The 21385-nt window shown below is 41.3% G+C and overlaps 1 protein-coding gene across 1 annotated transcript in view; it reads right to left on the bottom strand.

The window, feature by feature from the left end:
• GNB4 (G protein subunit beta 4) overlaps positions 1-20650 on the bottom strand; it is a 34481-nt gene extending 13831 nt beyond the window's left edge. The window contains exons 1-2 of the mRNA XM_067301636.1: positions 20573-20650; positions 3053-3155 (exon numbers count right to left, since the gene is read on the bottom strand). Coding sequence (XP_067157737.1) covers positions 3053-3109 — 57 coding nt within the window. The 5' untranslated portion in view covers positions 3110-3155; positions 20573-20650. The remainder of the gene's footprint in view (positions 1-3052; positions 3156-20572) is intronic.
• Between the last annotated feature and the right edge of the window lie 735 nt (positions 20651-21385).

Raw genomic sequence — 21385 nt, forward strand, 5'->3', positions numbered from 1 at the left:
GAATTACACCAGAAACTATAGCACAAATAATTATAAAACTACCAGCAGTAATATTGAATTATCAGCCACAAAACCCTCTCTATTTTCCTGCAATTTCTCAGAATACCTTCTGACTTCTGTAACCAATGAAGACATCGAACAAATGATGTATGGCCTCCTTTACCACTAATTTGTGTGTCCCCTCTGCCCCAAGAAGGTGTTCAATATGCGCACTAATGACAGTGTCCCCTTTGAGAGAAGGAAAGGAAACATTCCTCATGCGTTTTAGAACTGCATCACTGTATTCAGAATAGGTCTGAATGAAAGACAACACCTTAAAATTCTTAACATCTTGCTTAAGAGTTATTTGACATTTCAGCTTTAAAAATCTTCTGATGTATGCTTATTTTGACCACCCTTTATAGCTTTCCTCACAGAAAGCAAGCCTGAGAGCATATTAAGTCATCCCATCTTTATTTTTATTTATTTAAAAGAAAGAGCTATTACCAACATCTATACCTGAGGCTGTCCAATACTTGCCATATGACTGGCATAGTTGCAGGCAAAACAAAGTTTAACGTGCTGTTTTAATTCTCACATTTTAACTGTCATTTCTCCCTGTGCAGCATAACAGAATCTTAACAGCATAATATAAATATGTTCTTCTATATAACTGTAGGTTTTTCCTGTTCATATGGTGGAAAATGCAAATTTTTAAGAAAATGTATTCCCTTGATCAACATGCAGCCCCTACAGTTCCTTAACACACACTCTTAACATTTAATTTTTTTCAAGGAGTTTATATAATATTTTATATAGTATCTTATTTGTTCAAAACTTCATTCAATTTCAGATGCAACTGGGCAGAGTGTCCAAAACTTCTGCAAATCATATGCTGAATTTCAATCTCAAAGTGAGGACAAGCATCACATGGGAACTTTATTATAGACAGAAATAGGAATCAACTTTAGTTATAAAGCCATCCTTTATATCCTGCTATCTAACACTTCATCTCTCACTGACGTTTCAAACTTCTTGCACTAAAATTCATGTGATCTTATTTTATCCAGCCAGCATACTGTATTTGTGTACAGAATAGAGCAACAACTCTAAGAACTGCATGTGGAGGTGAAGGTAAACACATCAGCTAGATATTGTATTAAAAAAATATATCTTTAAATATTTGTAAAACATTACAGACTATGAAAAGTCTGTTGGGAAATTGGCAGCTACACACTGCAGTTTATAAACAAGTTTATTAAACAAGACTTGCAAGTAACTAAGACAGCAAACTGTTACTTAAATAGAAAACATCAAAAGCTGTTAGCTATCCCACATCTTTTCTAGGATTGCATCAAACAATAATTCTGAAAATTACCAACCCACTAGATAATATGTAGACTTAAATAAACTGTGTGTGGGGGGGGTTGTTTTGTATTTTTAGATTCTGTATCTAGCCTCTTACTCTTCCCCCATCCAGAACAAAACAGCTATTTAGAAAGAAAACTGTGTGCTGATTTAATAAACAAGATAAATGGTTATCTATACAAATAAGAGATTGAATTACTTAGAAAGTTTCTTGAAAAATGATTAAGTCATTGGGTGCATTTTTTTAATTCCATGTTAATCTGAAATTCAAATTAAGCATAAGGCATCTTCTGTGATCATATCCAAAGATGCACGTTGCCAATGCAGAGCCCATAGGCTCCAATGGAAATAGCCCTGGTTACTCAGCTACACCTGTCTAAATCCAGTTTCAAGTTTGGGTGGTAAGTTTAACAAGTGAAATATTAATTTGATCTAAAAACCACAAAATGAAGTCCTTATACACAGAGACAATCAGATTTTTATGCTACAAAATTAAAAAAAACAAACATTCCTGCAAAACAGTCTAGCTCTCTTACTTGCTCCATCCTCACACAACCCCATTTCTCATAAAACCAGGCTGATTAGTAAGACTGAATTACAAAGGCACAGACTGGCTCACCTCTACATAACCTGATGAGAAAGTCTTCACACATCAGGTAGAGGAAGAACTGAAAAATTACATACACCTGATATTTTCGCAATATTGTAATAAAGCTTAAATGTAAGAAAAAATAATTTAAACTAAAATTTATTTGCATTCTTCTGCAGAGTTGCTTGGAGGGGTACTTAGTGCTGGAACACTGACTGACCTCTGGCTTGGCTTTCATCAAGGTACTGAGTTAAACAGCAACCACAGGACACAGATCTCTGCTTGGATGATACTTCATGTGGTGAGGATTGTGTATGGGCAAACGTTGCTTTCATGGTTGTTCAGTCAGTATGTGTATCGCACAGCTGATACTGAAAAGCAGCCTAATGTCCAGTGCACTAAAGCAGCAGATCATCACAAAATAATTGGTGCCAGCAGATGCTACACACACACACACACAAAAAAAAGGCAGTGTATATGGAATAGATTCCTAAGGAATCTGTAGGTCCTAATTGATTGGACTATGTGTGCAAATAAAGCATTTCCATAGAAATCACACGAATTTATAAATGCTTCATGTTCCCTGGTCAATTGACTTGGTGCATGGCAGCTAATGCTCAGTTATCTACAACAAGTATTTTCAACAAAAAAGTAGTGCATGTGGGAGGATCCACACATTAAAAATAAATTCATCATGAAACAAAGAAATGGGGCCTGTAGAAGTGATACCTACTCTGGAAAGTTTTCCCTCACACTGTGCTTTAATCTGCATGCTTAGGAAGAGTGACAATATAGTGGTCCGTTTCAGCACAGAAATAAGCTTTCCTAATACCCTTGATCTCATCTCGCTGTGCCTCAGTCCTAGCAGTTTGCTCCTTTTTTTTTTTTTTAATCCGAAATAAAAAATTTGCATGAACACACACACACACACCCCTGGAATGACAAAGTATACTAAACCTCAAGAGGAAATAAAACATTTTATCCATAAATATTATGAATGGAGTTTCAAAGGCTTCCTCTTATTCAAACAGCAGCATGTGATTAATATGGTCTTTACGCTTTATTCTTTTAAAGTAGGAACTCTGTCACAAAGAATAAGGAAGTAGCAATTCTTACTCTGATTTGATTTCGCAGCTGCTCTGCCTCCTGCCGTAACTGTTCCAGCTCACTCATCTTCTTCAATCTGTGTTTCTCACACTGCACTGGTGAAGAAAACCTGCTAATGAGAGGGAAGAAAAATAAGTTTGAATATCACTTGCCCCTTTTTTCTTTCTTTCTTTTTTACTTTTTTAGCTCTATACATAAGTTGATTCTGCCCTTAAAAAGGCTTCCAAATAGATATTCCCTTTAGTAGATTGTCTAAAAAATTTAGCAAGACCTAAGTTATTTATATTCCTGGATTACCATGAAAAACATGGTTAAATGGAGTATATTTTGAATATTGAAGCAACTGTCAACAGAAACACCTGCTGTACTATAAATAAAGTATTAGTGACTGCATTTGTAGCACCGCTCCCTGCTGTCAACCTCTAAGAACATCAGATTTCTCCCCAAGATGGCAACAGAGAGCAAAGACTGCAAGGCCTGCCTTAAGCATTTAACTTTAAGCTCAATAGTGCTATGATGCAAGCACCTTTGTACAAGACATCCATAGAAGGCTTCTGTTTAATTCGAGGTGGAAAGCTTTAATCCTAGACTACAGATGAAATAGCAGGTTTCCTACAATACCCATATTTTCTTTGGGCAAGTCACAATGATTGCATCTCAAAAGCACCCATACAGTGAGAAGGAGTAGCAAAGATGAAGACACCCATAAAAGCATCCTCATGGCGGTGCAGCCCACAGCAGTCTAAAGCTGTTCTTTTCTGAACAAGGACTCAGAGCAATCTCAATAAAAAGGTCAACGAACAGCAAAAGTTTTCATTATTTGTCAAACAGTCTTCTCAGAGCAATTTTCCTTTATCTTTAATAGAGTAGTGCAGTCAAGTAACAGTAAAGAGACCTTTCAATTCTATTCACCCATGTCTAGAGTTCAATATCCTCCTAGCTAAAGCAAAATAAGCCAGTATCTTGTTCAAGAACAAGCCAGGCACTTGCTTGTTCTATCATGAAAAATACAAACACACCAGGAACATTTGTATTTTTTCTTCTCTTACGTCATCTAAAAACCCCAAAACATGTCTGGCTTATAGAAGAAAGAAGAAATTCAAAATACTATTTATAAAATGAAAATTAAGAGAAAAAAGGAAAGAAGAAGCAGGGAGAAGAGGCTATTAAAATACATGCTAAATATTCAATTTAAACATGAGAGCCAATACAGTAATGCCCACCCAATTTAGTCCACCAAAAATGGCCAAAAAATAGGGGGAAAAAATGACTACAGAGGTGTCTGCTAAGTCATAGCTCTGTAGGCAAATCCCTCTGTTTGGTCTAGCTATCAGTTCTTTGCACTTCAGTGCTGACATTTTCCACAGAACAGATTCTGGAAGGGGTTTTTGCATCTATAAAGCATGACATTTTACAAAGATGTTAAGAGTGAAAGCTTTTGGTTCAAAGTAACTTACTAGAAAGATAATCACCCTGGACTGCCTTACAGCTTACACAAGTGTTTGAGAGCTATGAAACTTCTTGCTATTCAAGAAGGGTTTTTCTCCCCCCTCTCTAATCTGGATCTCTGTGCTTTCACCAGATAGCACAAAGTCCATTTAACAATAAACCCAGAAACGTACACAAACTGGATCAACTCTGAATCAAAATACGTCATAATTGGCAAGAGCACAACGGTGACTAGACGATCTAACCAGTATTTTCCACTATGCACACGCAAACTGTAAAGTTCACAGCTTTGCCTTCCTTAAACCTATGCTCTGTTCAACTACAAAGACATTACAACCCATGAGCATATTCTAGGAGGCTACTTTATTTGCCATCGACTTCCTAATTCAGAAGTCCAGACTATTTAATACTGCTTACTGTAGAGCAGGCATAAAAAGTAATCAATACTAATGTCCGACTGCAAAAATAGAGTATTAAAAACTGTAATCACTTTAGCACGCAAGCTAATCACATGCCTTTATAGCCTTTGAAGTTTAATTACAATTCTAATACACTTGATTGGAATACTATACCTCTATGAAATATAGAGCCACTTGCGGTCCTGACAGTTTCAAATGACCCTCTTTTTCAAATGTTTCCCCTTCTTTCATTCTAGAACCCACACAAAGGTAACACAGACAAAACAACGGGTTCAAACGTGCACAGCAAGCAAGCCAAGACACCTGCCAAAGTTACATGCATGCTATTTTCAACAGCAGATAAAAAGATTCTTAACAGAAAAGCTGAAATCTCTCTAATCTTCAGAGCAGGGAACTCAGCTTCTGCCCTACAATGTGCCATGTACTTCAGTGCTCTGTAAACGGTGACTTCAAAGCAGAAAATAACGTCAGAAAAAAGCGCCGTAGCTATTAAACTGGAAGCAGGCACTGCTGGTCACAAGTGGTTACAGTCGGGGTAGCTTCCCTCTGGTAGGTAAAACTGAGCCTATTACTTAACAGCTGTGACATGACACTGGCACTCTAATGCTGATGGCCTTCCTACACTTGGACCATAAAGTCAGTGTTAATGACATCATTAATATCAGTGCTGCTCATCATTAATGCCATTTCTGTGCGAGCCAGCTGCACCAGCAGCTAAACAGCTGTTGAACTTCACAGCTTTAAATTGTGTTAAACCTCTACAAATTCCTGCATGGACATAATCCAGCTTCAGAAGCCTCCCCACCCACCCACCCTCATCTTAAAAATCAATTCCTAAACAAATTAAAGGACAATGAGTAACCACCTGATCTTCATAATTTTTTGAAAATCACTGCTTTAGCCAAAAAGTCCTAGCAACTTCACTATAATTTAAAATTCACAAGGTCGTTACAGTGGTACTACTCAGCAGAAAGGCATCAGTGTTTCAAGGTCAGTCTATAGCTCAATGAATACAAGAGCTTCCAAGTCATCACAGGGTTCTACAAAATAATCCAGATTATTATTACACTGAATTATTCTAGTTTTAAGCATTAAAATATACTCCCAGTTTGCAGCAGTTAAACAACAAACTCTTAAGCTATATATAAACGCAAGGATACTACAGTAAACAAATTAAGTGCACAGTTTAACTATAAAACTGAAGCGTGTCCAAAACTCTTTGCTCTACTCGCTTGATGTAGTTCTCACTACAACCACTCAGATGTTGAAATGATCATCCACCATAAAGTATATACCAGTACACTGGGCCAGATACTTCCATTTGGGACTTTTAATTAAAAAAATAATAATAATAATAGGAAGATGCCCACAGGAAATTAAAGAAAGTGAAAGGCTAGGGAGTAGACTCTCATGGTTTGGTTTCCTCACACACAATAACTCAGCAAGCAGTGCGTCTGAACTACTATCAAACTACAGTAAGAACCTCTTACTGAGTGCCATGATCATGACAGCAACGCAGAAGATAAACCCGCACTTGGGATTTGTGCACACGAATAGAGCTGTGTCGGCTATTTTAATGCTTCTGATGCTACAGTGATGCAATTAAATAGAGAAAAAAGAGAGGAAGCCATTGCCAAGAAGTAGTTATATGTGTAGACCATTACCGAGATCAGATTTACTTGTTGTAATATTGCTTCTAAGCAGACCAGTGAAGCGACCAGCGAAGCCCAGCAAGAACACAGGACTGAGATGACAGCAGCAATGGCAAGTCAGAGGCAACATCCTATCAATCTGTCTTCAGTGTGGAGGAGCATATCATCACCACAACCTTGAAGTGTGCCACTTCCAAATGCTACCGGACAGTTAAAAACAATTTGATTTGTCAGCTTAATTGCTGGGACCGCTTTCTGAGGGCTTATAGGGATTGCAAAGAGCAGAGGCGATCTCTGTGTCACAAAGTTTTCTCACACAACAAATTACTTAAAACTTCACTTGTATTCAACTCTGACCTGTACTAGGGTTATACAGAACACATGCCTCTTTTTTTTTCCCTTCCAGGAAGGTCAAAATACTAGCAATAAGGAGCATTTCTCCACAGCCTGGAAAACTCTTAATTACAACCATGTGGACTTCTGCTTGAGCCCGGTTCTGCAATACTCAGAACTCAGATGCATGCACAAGGCAGGCATTTGCTCCCATGCCGCTATGGGTAGTAATGAAGTCAGGATTCCTCTTGTCATCTCAGGAGACAGAAGGTAAAATAACATATACTTTTCTGACCTGTTAATCTTTTTAATAAATATTTAGATAGAGGGGAAAAAATTTTTTTACCTTACCCTAAGTGAAGAATATCAATGCAACCTGCTTTTCAACAGTTGCAGCTAGAAATCCTTGCAGAAAAGCCAGATGCCTCTCCTCAAGTGCATTTCACGATGTGTATGATACGTGATTAATAATATCATCTGCAATAGCAAAGAGGCCTGGAGGTAGAGGGCAACAGGAAGTGGAAGAACTTTTTAATAATATTCATAGCCAGGGGGTGCACTACTGCAAAATATCCAGGCAATTAGGAAATGGGGTCAAGGACACAACATGCTTCCCTTTAGAGGCAACAACACAGGGAGCTAGTTGTGAGTAATAACTCTTGTGTAACCAAGAAGGCCCATCTTTGCCCTCATAACAGCAATGTCATTTACAGGCTGAACTGTACCTCCGTAGAATTTTTCTCAGCAGATTTGTACTCAAGTGAATTTACTGATACCAAAATAAACTGCCTCCTGAGGCAAAATAATTAACTAAGTAGGATTCCGCAGCATATCTAGTGTCAAGAATGCCACTGGCAGGCTCAAGCGCTCCACAGATAATTATCCCTTATACTACTCCTGATTCACTAGTTGCTAACAGGCTAATTCTTCATTATATGGGAAGGTAGTGGCAAATTACCACAGGTTCTTGTCTCAAAAGTACATTCTCTGTAACGCTAAGACATTCTGACTGGAACACCACTCTTCTCATTTGCTCTGAGCTTCACGTTCAAGAAACTCATTACAAATAGGACTGAGGATCCCCTGTGAAAAGAATCACCAAGTCCAGCACCTCTAAAATAATCTGCCCTGAAGCACAAGAGGACGTAGTGTCTACACAAGTTGGGTGGCAGGGAGTTCATATGCTAGAAAGGGAACTCCTGCCTACCCTTAACTTTGAAATGGAAAGCTGACTCGGGGGGGCAAAGAGCAGACTCAGCTCTGGAAAGCCAGGAAATGGGCTGATATTTGGCAAATTGCTAGAAACAGAATAGTCAGATATGTAATGCTAGGAACCTTAAGTTCTAAGAAGTACAGCTATTTCTGGTCCAGAGAAGATTACAGTTTACAAACTAAAATGGTAAGTAATTTGGTTTCTTAAAAAAATAAAAAAAATAAAACAAACACGTGTTTTCACTTGCCACAGCAAGCTAAGTTTATTCCCACATAACAGCTCCATACAGACAGGAGAATAAACTAACACGCTAGAGAAGGGTAAATACACCCCTCCCCACAAGAAAGCATTGCTATTTTTGTACCCTCTATAGAGACTAACAAGACTGCAAAAGAATACTCCGTCTGACTGAATTCTTAAAAGCTACCCACCAAAGAACTATTCAGGCAATAACTTTATTTTATATAAAAAAAATAGCCCTGGAAATTCAAAAAAGTGCTTACCTATACATATCAGCTCTAAATTTTTAAACGCATGAAATAAGATCTCACAAGCAATAAACGCAGAGCAGCAGAAAGACAGACATGAGGTTTCACATAGCTTTCATGTGATCATTCCCACAAGCGATCACACAGGTGGCTAAACATAAGGAATGCTAACTATAGCACTTTACTAAATATAGGAAAAAGACACCAAGAGATACTCCAGATCTTTTTTAAGTGAGCTATATTGGTAACTCGCTTACACAAACTCAGGCTTCAGTCCAGCAAACCATTATATGCTGAAGTTGCTTGTGTAAAGTTGTCGGCTCATTTTCTGTAACTGATGACAGCAAATGCACGTTTTGCTGTCTAAACAGTGGTAGAAGATGGGGTTCCTGCTACAAAGCTCAACTCTTGCAGCATAAACAGAAGAATAGTTTATATATTCAGACGTGCCAAAAAAAATGACAAAACAGTTCCTCCTTTAGTGGAAACTATTAAAGACTTAGACAGATTTGCCCACTCATTTGTGTCTCCCCAAAGCCATGAATAGAGAAGAAAAACATACTAGAGGTTTTATTTTGTAATAGTCTGAATGGATTTGACATATCCAAGAACACATTCAAACTGTATAAACTTTGACACAATGGTCAAAGCCTTACGTAAAGTAAAATCACTGCCTGCTTTAACAGTTATTTAACATAAACACATTAACGTTGTACTGTAGTTGCATACCTTCATGTATAAAAAAGTACTTTGGTTGGAATTTTATATACTAGATTTACTGTGGTAGAGTAGTTTAAGGACAACACACACACACTCACTGAGGAAAATCACATATTTAATTTCTTTTTTACTGTATCTTAGCCACAAGTTTTCTCCCCTTCATTTCTCAAAGACCTTATCTCCTGCTCAGGTTTCCAAAAATTGTCTGCTCTGAGTGGCAGCAGTATTACACCATTAAGCAAAGAGGACAGAGCAAAGAGCTTTTATACAGATCAATTAATACAGTTACCAAATCCAAACAGACAAAGGTGTAAGTTCAAATAACACTACATAAAGGCCATAATTGTGCCCACATGTGCCTTTCTCTCCTTCTACAAACTTCCCCAGTGTATCTCTTTCCTTATACCCCTAACATATAACATACTTTTGAGAGGTGCCACTTCATATTAGTTGCAGAGCAACATCTTAGACATTACATTAAAGAAACAGAAAATGGTTTACCCTTTAGAAAACAAGTTTGAAAGTCCTAAACTGAATCTTTTCCCTAAGGCTTAGTTTTTAAATTTGGGGTTTGTAACTTCAAACACATTATCGCTCAGATTTCAGAGCACAGCCATTCATGTAAACGCAAGTTCTCCAATATTTGACGAGCCTTCGGTTTCCCCAAGAACATAACAGGAAACGAGCCTGGGTGCGACCTTGCTCTCTGAGGTCACTGCTATTGTTGCACTTCTGCACATTTTGGAAGTGTTTTAAAGTGATATGTCTCCATTATAGCTTTGGTACAAAAACAGGAAATAATCAACCAACGCCTCTCAAGAGGAAGGGTATTAGCAGAACTTATTTAAATATCCATTTCTCTTATAGATATATATACACACAGAGTTTTAAGGAACTGTTGAAGGTACGTGCACGAGATTTAAAGCATGGCCAGAAAGGACAGGTTGCAAAAGAGATGGATGAGCAAACAAGAAGGTAGCAGGATATGAACACAGTGTTGCCTCTTGGTGTGCCAGCTCCCGCACGCACGGTGCAGTTACATCACCAGCGCAACCCCACCCGCTAGCGAGGTGGAAGAGGCAGTTTTAAGTCAACAAGATTGCTCTCTCCCTCCTCCCCCAAAACACTTTGGTCCCCTGCACTTCCTATATGCCTTTTTACACACACAGATACATAGTTACTTAGCTTGAGATTTTAATATAACATTGAAACAAAGCCTGCCACAAAAAATGTTTGCATTTACTGCAGTAACTACTTGGAGGTGCTAACAGAAGTAATTGAGTCAGATAAATATAAATATCTGAATTCACTTCAGTACTGAAAGTATCCATTCTAGTGTTTTTTTTTTTTTCCACTAACCTAGGAGCGCAGAGGAAACAGCGCTCTAACCCGTCTTGAGGCAGCGCTGTTAGATTTCGAAGTCAACGCCGTTTTAACGGCACTGCTGGCACCGCGCATGCCCAGCCTGCACACGAGAAACCAAATCCACACACCGATCAGTTCTGACAGATTACACCGCTCATCTCCACATTTGATCATTGGTTTGATTAATGTTTCCGTGGAAGACAAATAGAGTGACAAATACTAAATTTGTGAGAGCGGTCACAAAATAGCCAAAGGAAATTGCAGTTGAGAAATTAGAGTGAAGTAATTCTTATTAAGTTTACCACTAAAAAGTTATCAGTGACTTAGTAAGACTTTTACCCTTCCTTCATACAGTAAATTGACAGTTTACTGGACTGGTATCTTAAGCTCAGATATATAAGAGAGTATTTCTAAAACAGCTTAGAATCTAAACCAAGTACATTCATAGAACATGCACAGAAAGTCCCTACTCCTCCTCGCCAACACACCCCAGATTCTAGAAAGAGGTAACCAAAAAAAAAAAAAGAAGGCATTAAACGCAAAGCTGAAAAAAGCATAGAAAGGAATTTAAGGAAGTCACCAATATTTTATTTCATAGTCCGAAAAAGTTGTTTTTCTAAAAGTAACATTCTTGCATCTTATATTTGTTACCTCCACTTCCAGGTCAAAACTTCTCAGTACATAAATATATATATATATTTTTTTAAATCACACTCCCTGCAAAGAGAACTTTTTGTGAAATCCAAGTTACGGTGTCTTCCATGCCTACAGAAACGATTCTCCAGCGAACATTTGGTTCACAGACCACAGGACACTCCATTACTGAACAAATTAATATTGGTTCTGCAATTCAGAATGCCTAAGAAGTGGCAAGAAAGATCTTAATGACACAAGAAGATACAACCCTAAGAAATAAGGCAAACAGAGATGGTACCAGTCTAATTTTTTCCTGGGGGATGAACAGACAAACGCACAGTATTATTTGCATCTACAAATATTCAGCTATACCTAGAAGTTACTCTAGTGATCTTTGCTATCCAAAGCGCACTGCATACAGACTGACAATCCGAAGTGCTTTTTAAAGACCATTTAAATCTACCTCAGAACAAGATTGATTTTTAAAGGGGCTAGTACTTTGGTATTTGCTGAAGTGGCACAGTACGCTTGCGTTTTGAAGGATCAAACAAAATGTTGTGGGACCAAGCAAAATGTTGTGCACAGAAAAGCTCGTCTGGTACCTACAGGCACATAAGCTTATTTAAACAGCCTCCTGTTTTCTAAGTATGAGCAGGCTGCACAGTATGCATAAAATGCACTGTGCAGATAGAAAATTTTAGGTTTAGAGTCAGGGGAGGGGGAGAAGAGACACATTAAGAGAAACTAATACTGTCTACAGAATAAGTGTTTCAAATCCACGAGAAGACTGTTCACTTGATTGAAATAATTTCTGGCTGACAGGTTTTGGGGGGGGTTGTTTTGTTTTTTTTTGAAGTAGAGCATTCTGACACACTCGAAGACCACAAAGCCCAGCAGTACCAGTTACACATACACATTGCTTCCTTTCAAATGTATCAGCCAACTTAGAAAAAAGATGCATCTGATCTATACGTAGTCTTCGGCACCCTTCCCTCCTCCTCACCATTCAGCACCACACACACACTCCCATGGTACCGAAGTTACAGCGAGGCATTATGCAGCTCACATAATTATGCAGCTGTAACATTTAGCATACAGCTGTACTCTTTCATAACAAAACAAGGGAATATAAACATTTGGTTTTTATACAACACTGATTATCCAAAGATCAGATAAAACTACTGCCCTCAGGTTTAGTTTTAATTCTGCCTCTGGTTCACAATACATTTTTGATCAATTATTTGAGATTCTAAGCCACATAACTTAAGTTCTCTCCCAGACTAGACTTCAGGCTACTCAAGTAGGTTTTTCTACACTTTTTTTAAAGAGATATATATTATCTTAGGCTTTTAAAATCTATCAAAAAAACTCAGCTTTACAGAGAGCCACTGAATTATTAGAAAACCTACACCAGAAAGTGAAAATCCTGTTTAAGTACTGTTTCTGACTCCTACTGATGAAGGTACAGGATTAAGAATACGCAGACTGTACAACTACTTCAGGTATCATTTGTGATGAAACACAGTTTGATACATTGAATCCATCCTCTTCAGAATTATTTTAATGTTTCTCATGTAGTATTGCATTTTTTCAAAAGGTCACTTACTACAGAAAAAGAAACTGTGCCAAATACTTAAGCAACATGCTATGCGAAGCAAGATGCTCTCATCTGTTCTTGTGCATCTTCTGCTTTTAAGATTTGGGATACACATACTCCCATTTTTGAGTTTTCCTCACCATTTGTAACTGAAAGATTAGTAAAAATGGCTAAATATTCTTGAATTCCTGGTTTCGGAAGCCGAGGACAAAGCAAAATGCCATCTGACTCAACGCAAAAGCAAACACTAGCACTACCGACGAAACCCTCAAGCAATTTAACTGTTTGCTTAGGACCTTGCCCTTTCAGCTGTCAGAGGTACTACTAAGGTCTACAATTCAAGGCCACAACAGTTCTGTAGAGACAGAGAACAAAAAAATTGCTCAAGCTTCAGAATTAACACTACTAGGAAAAAACTCCATCTCTTCCCTTGTTTAATATGCATGGTTTTGCTCTTGACACCCACCTATCTGCATCTGTAGCAAACTATGACAGATGAGCAAAAACCTGCTCGAATGACTTCCTGTCTCCAGCTACCTGACCCTCCCCAAGTAGCTGCTTTTCAGTGAAGTCTGGGGAAGAGCAACGAAGAGCAGACAGAGTTACGTATTCAACTGTAGTGTTCTTACTTTGAACTTGCATTACGTTTTATCCTGCTGTGATCAAAAACTCCTGCTCCCATTCTTGGGCTGCTTCTTAAATAAAAGAGTTTTCCCTTTTCCTGTCACGTTATCTTAGAGATCAATATTTTGTTTGTAGGACAAAACAGTACAACTACAGCAGTAGTTTTACTTCCTGGCCACTTCATTCTGCGTATTTTGGATTGTTTTTTATTTAGACACCGCGTATCCAAGCTACTAAAAGAATCTAGAAACCACAATGGAGAAGTTTCTTGCCCCATTAGTGTGAGGCAGTAGAGATATTAAAAAAAAAAAAAAAAAAAAGGTGTTTAACGTCAACAGTTCACATAATTCTCCTCAAATGCAAATATAAAGAGGGAGATATATAGATAGATAAATATTATATATATATATATAAGTTTATTTTTAGGAAGTCTGAAGTTTTTCATAAATTCATTTTAAACGAAGCCCAGACACAAGGATAAAATGGAATTGCATTAGTAAATTATTTAGTCAAGATTAAAGTAAATATTGGAATAACAGAAGACATATCAAGGTCTAAGTAACTCAACTTATAAAGTTTTGTTATAACACAGTATACAAAGTTAACACTCTTAAAAAAAAATTCAAATCAGAAGCTTCAAAACTATGATGGCAAACATGAAACTTATATAAAAGATTCCAGGTAAAGTTAATTCCATTCTAATTCTTTGCTATAAAATGCAGCAACACTGCCACATGCACCACTGCTCCTCTGCCCCAATGCTGCTGGGGATCTGACATCCCTGCTGTGTCCTCACTACCTATCCGAAGGCAGAAAAGCTATGCTAACATCACTGTGAGATCCTTCAAATCCCAGAGCATCTAGACCTAATGTCTTTCTGGAAATGTTGCCATGCCATTTGTTGAATCCTGCCTATTTCTCCGAATGTTCAAAGTGCCACAAAACTTGATAATCTCTGCTACTTCCTTTCCTCCCCCCACCAAAAGGTACCTATAAAGGAGTCCAGTTTACATTCTAACACAGCAGTACAAGATAAATACATTTGCTTAAACTGAATTTATAATTTCAGGAAAATTTTTAAAAATAAGATAAGCCTATTTAAAACTTAACTTAGCATACTTATATTAATTGTTTAATTTAACTCTGACATTATATTGCACTGTCAAATCTTTAAGCCAAATAACCAAAGCTGATCAAAGTCACTAGAGGCTCTAAAATTACTGAGTGTTAAATCAGATTTTGACAAAAGTAGCACTTATATATGCCATCTGAATATTTCTTTCAGCTTACTAATGATTAAGTTCAATCTAAATCCAGAATTGAAATAAGGAAAGAAAGTATGTTTTCCTTTTCCAATCTTGGAATAAAATAAGTTTACGTGAACAAACACTTAAAGCATTCAGTCATGAGACAGAAAAATACTGCCTCATTTCAACTATAATTTCTTTTAACAAAATCAATTTTAAATACTAAATATGTTATAACAATATTATGTACTAGTATAAAAATCATTAGTTTTAATGTAAGCCTTTAAACTGTGTACAAATATCACATAAATTGCATTCTAATTCCCATCCAAATAGAAAATGACACTAATACAATTTACATTAGGAGTAATTGCTGCAGTAAAAAATTGATATAGGGCAGCAGAATTCTATATAAAAATTAACCCAACAAGAATCAAATTATCAAGTTATCCTGAAACCGCTTAGGTACTCTGTGCAAGGCAACTCCAGTCTGGAAGCAGTACTGACAAAGCAGGTGAACAAGACTGTATTGCTTCTGGCCCTCAAGACGTTCAAACACTCAGAGATCTCCAAAAAGCCTTCCATAACTCTCACAACATTCCCCAAAGGAACAAATTCTAGGACACTTTGCCAGTCAGGTCCAAGAGAGTATTTCAGGACAAACAGCCACAGAATATGTCCTCTGATACACGCGTGGCAATTATAGATTCTTAGGGCAGTAGCACAGTAAATACAATTTGCTTGGAGGGAGCCCTTGCACACAGACTAGCAAACCGAATGCTAACCAGTTAACTATACTATGAAAACGTCCAACTGTTGGACTCAAGATGTCCAACAGTTCCTGCAGCTTTTTGTGAGGGGCTTACGCGCTCTTTTCAAAGACAGGAAAGAACCACGGCCAGTCATCAGGAGTGGCTCCAAGATCTTCAACCTCTTAAGAAACAAGTTCAATCCCAGGATTTATTTGATCATTTTGGTTTGTTCTTCCCCCCCATTTAAAAATTAAAATCTTACAAAATAATTTAAATCTTAACATTACTCAGCTCTTTTAATACTGTTTCAGAACAGTACCATTCACAATGACTCAAACATTTGGCTTATGCTGAAGGTCCATATGAATAATATTTGTCCAAGATCCAACATAAGGAAGAAGGGAAAACTACAGCTTCTGCAAATTGGCAAAACCAGTCAGCCTCCAAATAACTAATCTTATTTAATAGCTTTAACTTGAAAGCTCTTTTTGCTCTTTATTATAGTCAGGGCACTTCTTTCTCTCCCCTCCTTTCCAACTTAAGTCTTTTCCTGTGGAAACAAATTGCAAGAGTTGTAGTATTTGAATCAGAACCTGTTTTACAATGTCAGCATTTCAAATACTTTTGGAAGCCTAAGAGAAGTGAAACCAGTAATCTCTCTTCACTGAAGAATACAACTGTTTGTTATTACATGTCCATCTATATTATTTAATTCTGTTCTTTATAAACTTTCAGCCCAATTCTCAGTCTTCACCGTATGATACTTCCCCATACTTTAACTATTGTGATTCATCGATATCAGTACATCAAGTGTCATAACTGGCATCCAAGTTGGCATCTATTCAAAACACTAAGAAGTTCATCTCTTGGTCTTTTCCTTCAGGCTTTCTGCAAAGATGGACTGCTTCACTGTTTACACACATTAACACAATCCCAAACAGTGAAGATTTGTTTGTTTGTTTTTTTAAATTAAAGTTGCAGCTCTGTATAACACTACTTCATGTTATCTGGAAAGCCCTGTGAAGCTCTCTGCCCTAGTATCAGATATCAAACCACAACCTTAAGGGAACAGCAAACGTTCATGTTTTTCATGATCATTTGGTTTAGCTCTGTTTAGCATCTTTCACATAAAATCTATTACAAAACACTGGGTTGCAAAATACAGATGTTTCACACAAAAACACAACAATAACAACAAAATTTAATTACACGCTTAAGATGAAGTAAGTGACAGGTCTGTGACCGATTAGAGGAAAGAAAAATTTTTTTTATTAGCAATACTATACATGCTTTCTAAAAAACAAGTTCTAGACACTCAAGAATTGTATTAATCTGTGCATTGATATTCTCAGACAGTAATAAATAAAACCCAAATCTCTGCATCATCGTCCCTCTCGAAGCATCTACATTCCATGATCATGTATTACACGTCAAGCTCAGAGATTTTGGATTTCTTACTAGTCTGATTAGACTCTTTAAAGTGACTCCTGAGATTAGAAACAATAAATCAAATGACCCTGTCTTTAGCAACACACAGTCTTAATTTATGATTCCAGCAGAGAAGACAGTAACTGAGAATGATTTACAATACACTGCATATTGTGTTTTATTTCTTATTTCACCTTCAAGTTCTTATATTCATAAATTTTGTGGCATTTTTAAAAGTTGCATAATATTCTAGGAAAGAACTATGCACAGTTCATAGTCAAAAATATTCTTGCAAGGTTTTCTAAAGAGGTTTTTAAGAGTGCCAGGTTTTTCTTTAGAAATTGTTTGGGAAACTAGAATACTTGGGAAAATTAAGCACCAGATATATTACCACTCAACTAAAGAACATGAAGACATAGTCAAAATTTTCATTGCCCAACATAAATATAGCAGATTACATTTGTACCCAACAGTCTTCTACTTAACACTTAAATGACCTGAGCGCTTAATCAAGACCAACTTTCCAAGCACTCATTTATTGATATCAATTCAAAGAATACAGAAAAGGGCATCCCTGTAACCTGAAGACCAAGTTTTCATGATTTAATGGACAAGAAATATTTATTATATAACTTTCATTCTCAAAATATTAATACTTTGTAACTCATTTACATTATCCACTGTAAAAGCTTCCACTTTTAGAGAAAAAATATATAATCTAATAATGACTATATTTTGCCATATTAGACACACAGCGAGACATTTCCATATATATGATCTCCCTCTTTTTCCTAGCCCCTTCTTCCAACATTAATCAATCTATCCTATGGCAGCACAAGTTAACTTCACCGCAATCTGTCTACACTATCAGGCATAAGAATCACAAACATCACAGAAAAAGCTCAAGAGTCCCATCCCATTAAAAGACTTTCAGTTTTAAGAGTTTGTCAGATGGTTTGTTTCATTTTAATTTCTTGGTATAGATATGATCCTCATTAACGTTACTTCACAGTTTCCCAACTTTAACCAATAGTTCTATCTAATATATCTGTCACTTGATTGTCAGATTAGTTACCATCTTTTCAGATCACTTTCAATACTTATAGCAGAATTCAGAAGTGCAGGCTTCCTAAGGTCTCCCCCCTGCACGCTCAAGTAACTCTGCAGGCACATGCCTCCAGGTATTTCCACTGCTACCCCAACAGCCACCTACTCCCAAGAGAACTACCAAAAGCTCTGGATCTTCTATTTTTACTCAGTGAAGTATACTACATTCTGGAAAGCACATCAGATGCTCTTGCAGTAAACATGTAAGCGAAACAAGGAAACCCCTACAAACCAGAATGAATTTGTGCTGACAACTGGCAAAGGAGGAAAAACACCCAGCTACCACAGGGGAACCATTTTTCACAGAGAAATCGCTCTGATCTCTCAGTTCAGAGTCTCAGTAGAAAACATGAAACGTTCATCAAAGAAAAGACTGAACTAGAATACAGAACTCCACTGGATATAAGAAACCCCCTGACTCAGAAGATTGTTTTCATCTCTCCCAATACTTTTACAGTGAACTTGCAGAGGTTTAGTTACCTGTCTCTTCCCTCTAGAAGATTTGACACCCTTTTCCCTTCTTTCCTAATACTCTCTCTACCTCCCAGAGAACAGCTATTATTCTTACTATCCTTTCAAAATTTGATTATATAAATAATCATATTAAGTTCTATGCATTTTCTTTTCCTCAACTCATATTTAGCTTTGAAGCCTACTGCGTCCCTATTTCAGGAACAAAAATGGGCCTGACTGCCTGAAAAAACAACTATTTTCCAACCTAAAATAATCGGCCTAATAAAAGACAACACATTTATCCTCAAACTGCATATAATTAGCACAAGGGAACTGATAAGAAGCTTATTTTGGATTAGTTCATGTAATATTACAGCATAAACTAAACTTGTTGACTATGAGATATAGGCAACTCAGACGCTTTTCAGTATTTCTGATGAAGGTGAATAATAAGGTAAAAACTGAAGAACTTGATAACCTCAGTGATAAGCGCAAATAACAGCAGCGGGTTTTGTTAAAAAAAAAAAGAAAAAGAAAAGGCTGCAGAAAGCCACAATACACCTATGAAGCATGTCACAAAAAGCATCTAATGACTTTGCACTTTTCCTGAAGACGGCGAGTACCTTCAAATTTATCCTTGTCCTAACAGGCACGGGCGCACGCACGTATGTCTTAACTCCACTAGCACGAAACGATTTTACTGAATGCCAAAAACCAAAACAGAAATTTTAGCTGAGAGAAGGGAAAATAAATAAATAAATAAATATTTTTTTAAAAAAGGAGAATTTCCCTCCGTATTGCCTGAACCCGGCAGCTGACCGTTGCTGGCGGCCGTGTAAAAGGACCCTCCACCCCCGAGGTCCGGTCGGGCCGCCCGCGGGGCCGGGGGGGCCGCTGAGGGCGGTTGCTCGGCGGCCGGGCCACCCCCCCCCGCCCCCCCGCTGCAATGGCGCTGCTCTCGGCCGGGGCTGACAGGGGGCTTCCCGGGCCGCGCCGGTTTCCAGCTCTTTCCAGGCCTCCTCGGAGAACCCGCCGGCCGGCGGCAGCCCCCGCCCGGCCCCGCAGAGCCTCTTCGGCCTCCCGCGCCGCGCAGGCCCGGCCGCGGGGGGGCCCTGCCCGGCCAACACCCTTCCCCGCGGCCGCTCGGCAGGGCAGGGCCGGGCCGGGCCGGCGGAGCCGCCCCCCCGTCGCAGCCCCGCGCCGGGAAGCGAGGCCGCGGTACCTGCTGGCGGGCGGCGCTGCCGGCCTGGCCGGGCCGCTCCTCGCCCGCCTCCGCGCTCACCCCCGCTGCGGCTGGGCTCTCCCCGCCGAACGCCGCCGCCCCCGCCCCCCCGGCGCTGCGGCGCGGTGGTACCGCCCAGCCTGCCTGCTTCTCTCCCCCCCCCCCCAGCCTTCCCCGCCCGCGGGAATGGTACCGCCCGCGCGGCGCGGGGCGGGGCCGGCTCGGGGGTGCCCGCGCGCCGCCGGCGGGCTGCGGCCGCCGCCCCGGCCGCGCCCGCCGCCCTGGTCCTGGCCTCGGCCCCGGCTCCGGCCGCGCCCGGCCGCACCGCGCACGCAGCGCGGCCGCGGGCTTCCCGCCCCTGCCTGGAGGGGGGCAGCGGCCGGCAGGGACCGGCCGCGCCGGCAAGGCCAGCCCCGAGCCCCCCCTCCCCCCGCTCGTGCCTGTGCGGTGCCGCGGGCAGCCGCCGCGGGGGCTTCCTCGGGGCCCCCCGCCCCCGGAGCGCTGCCCGCCGCCGGGACGCCCCGTCCTCCCGCTGCGGGGGCGGCCGGCGCTCCCGCCGCACCAGGAAGCGAGGCCCGGGGCCCCCGAGGGGCCGCGCTGTGCCTCGCCGAGGCGCCGAGGCGGGGGGAAGGGGGGGAGAGAGGGGGCGCCGCCGCCCCGCGCGAGGAGCCGCCGCCCCGAGGCGGCCCGCGGAGCCCCGCGGGACGGGCACGGACACGGGCACGGCCGCCCGCCGCCGGGTCTCCCGCCCGGGCCTCGGGGCCGCGCTCGCCCGTCGCCTCCCGGGCCGCCCTCAGCCCCGCCGCGGCCCGGGCGGGAAATACCTGCCGCGTCCTCGCCGCCGCCGCGTAACGGTCCGCGCAGGGTGTCACCGCGCCGCCGCGTCCATGGCGCTCGGTCACGGCGGGAGGAGCTCCTCCCCCTCCCGCATGGACCCAGCCAACGTGACGGGCCGTTGCCATGGCGGCGCAGCGCTGACGTCAGCGCTCTTAAAGAGACAGCGCCCCGCGGCGCCGGGGAGGTCCCGCCGCCCGGGGAGGGGGGCGGCGCGGGACCCGCGGCGGCAGGGCGAGGCCCGGCCCGGCCCTCGGCCGCGGCAAGCGGGGAGCCCGGGGGCGAGACATCGCCCGGGCCGCCCCCGGGGACGGGCCGCGTCGAGGGGCTCTGCCCCCGCGTTACTGCTCCCGTGCGGGGCTGCCCGAGGCCTGCCCGCGCCGCTCCGGCTCCTGTGCGGGGCGCTGAGGGGGCCCGGCCCAAAGGAGCAGAAACAAGGGTGCTGAACACGGGCGTGCCGGGCTGCGGCACGTCGGCGCATCGCTAAGCCGACCGCGGCCGCCACCGCTGCTAACCGGCGCCTTCTTCTACGCCCTGCTGGGGAAACCCGGCTTCCGCCGTGCGCGGGGCCCGCGGTGCAGGCAGCGCCCCGCCGCGTTGCGCCCAGGCTGCGCCCCCGCGGAGAGCGAGCGGATGCTCGGCTCTACTGCATTCCCTGCAAAGCCGTGCTTCTCTGGCCCTTGACAGTGAATTCGTCCTTATCCCGGCACAGGGAAAGCGCAAAGGCCAGCGGGGACAGACCTGCCGGGGTCACGCCGGGCCCAGGGCCGATCCGCCTGCTCGCCGGTGTCCGATGCTAGAAG

Source organism: Apteryx mantelli, chromosome 9, assembly GCF_036417845.1.
Source record: "Apteryx mantelli isolate bAptMan1 chromosome 9, bAptMan1.hap1, whole genome shotgun sequence".
Lineage (NCBI taxonomy): Eukaryota > Metazoa > Chordata > Aves > Apterygiformes > Apterygidae > Apteryx > Apteryx mantelli.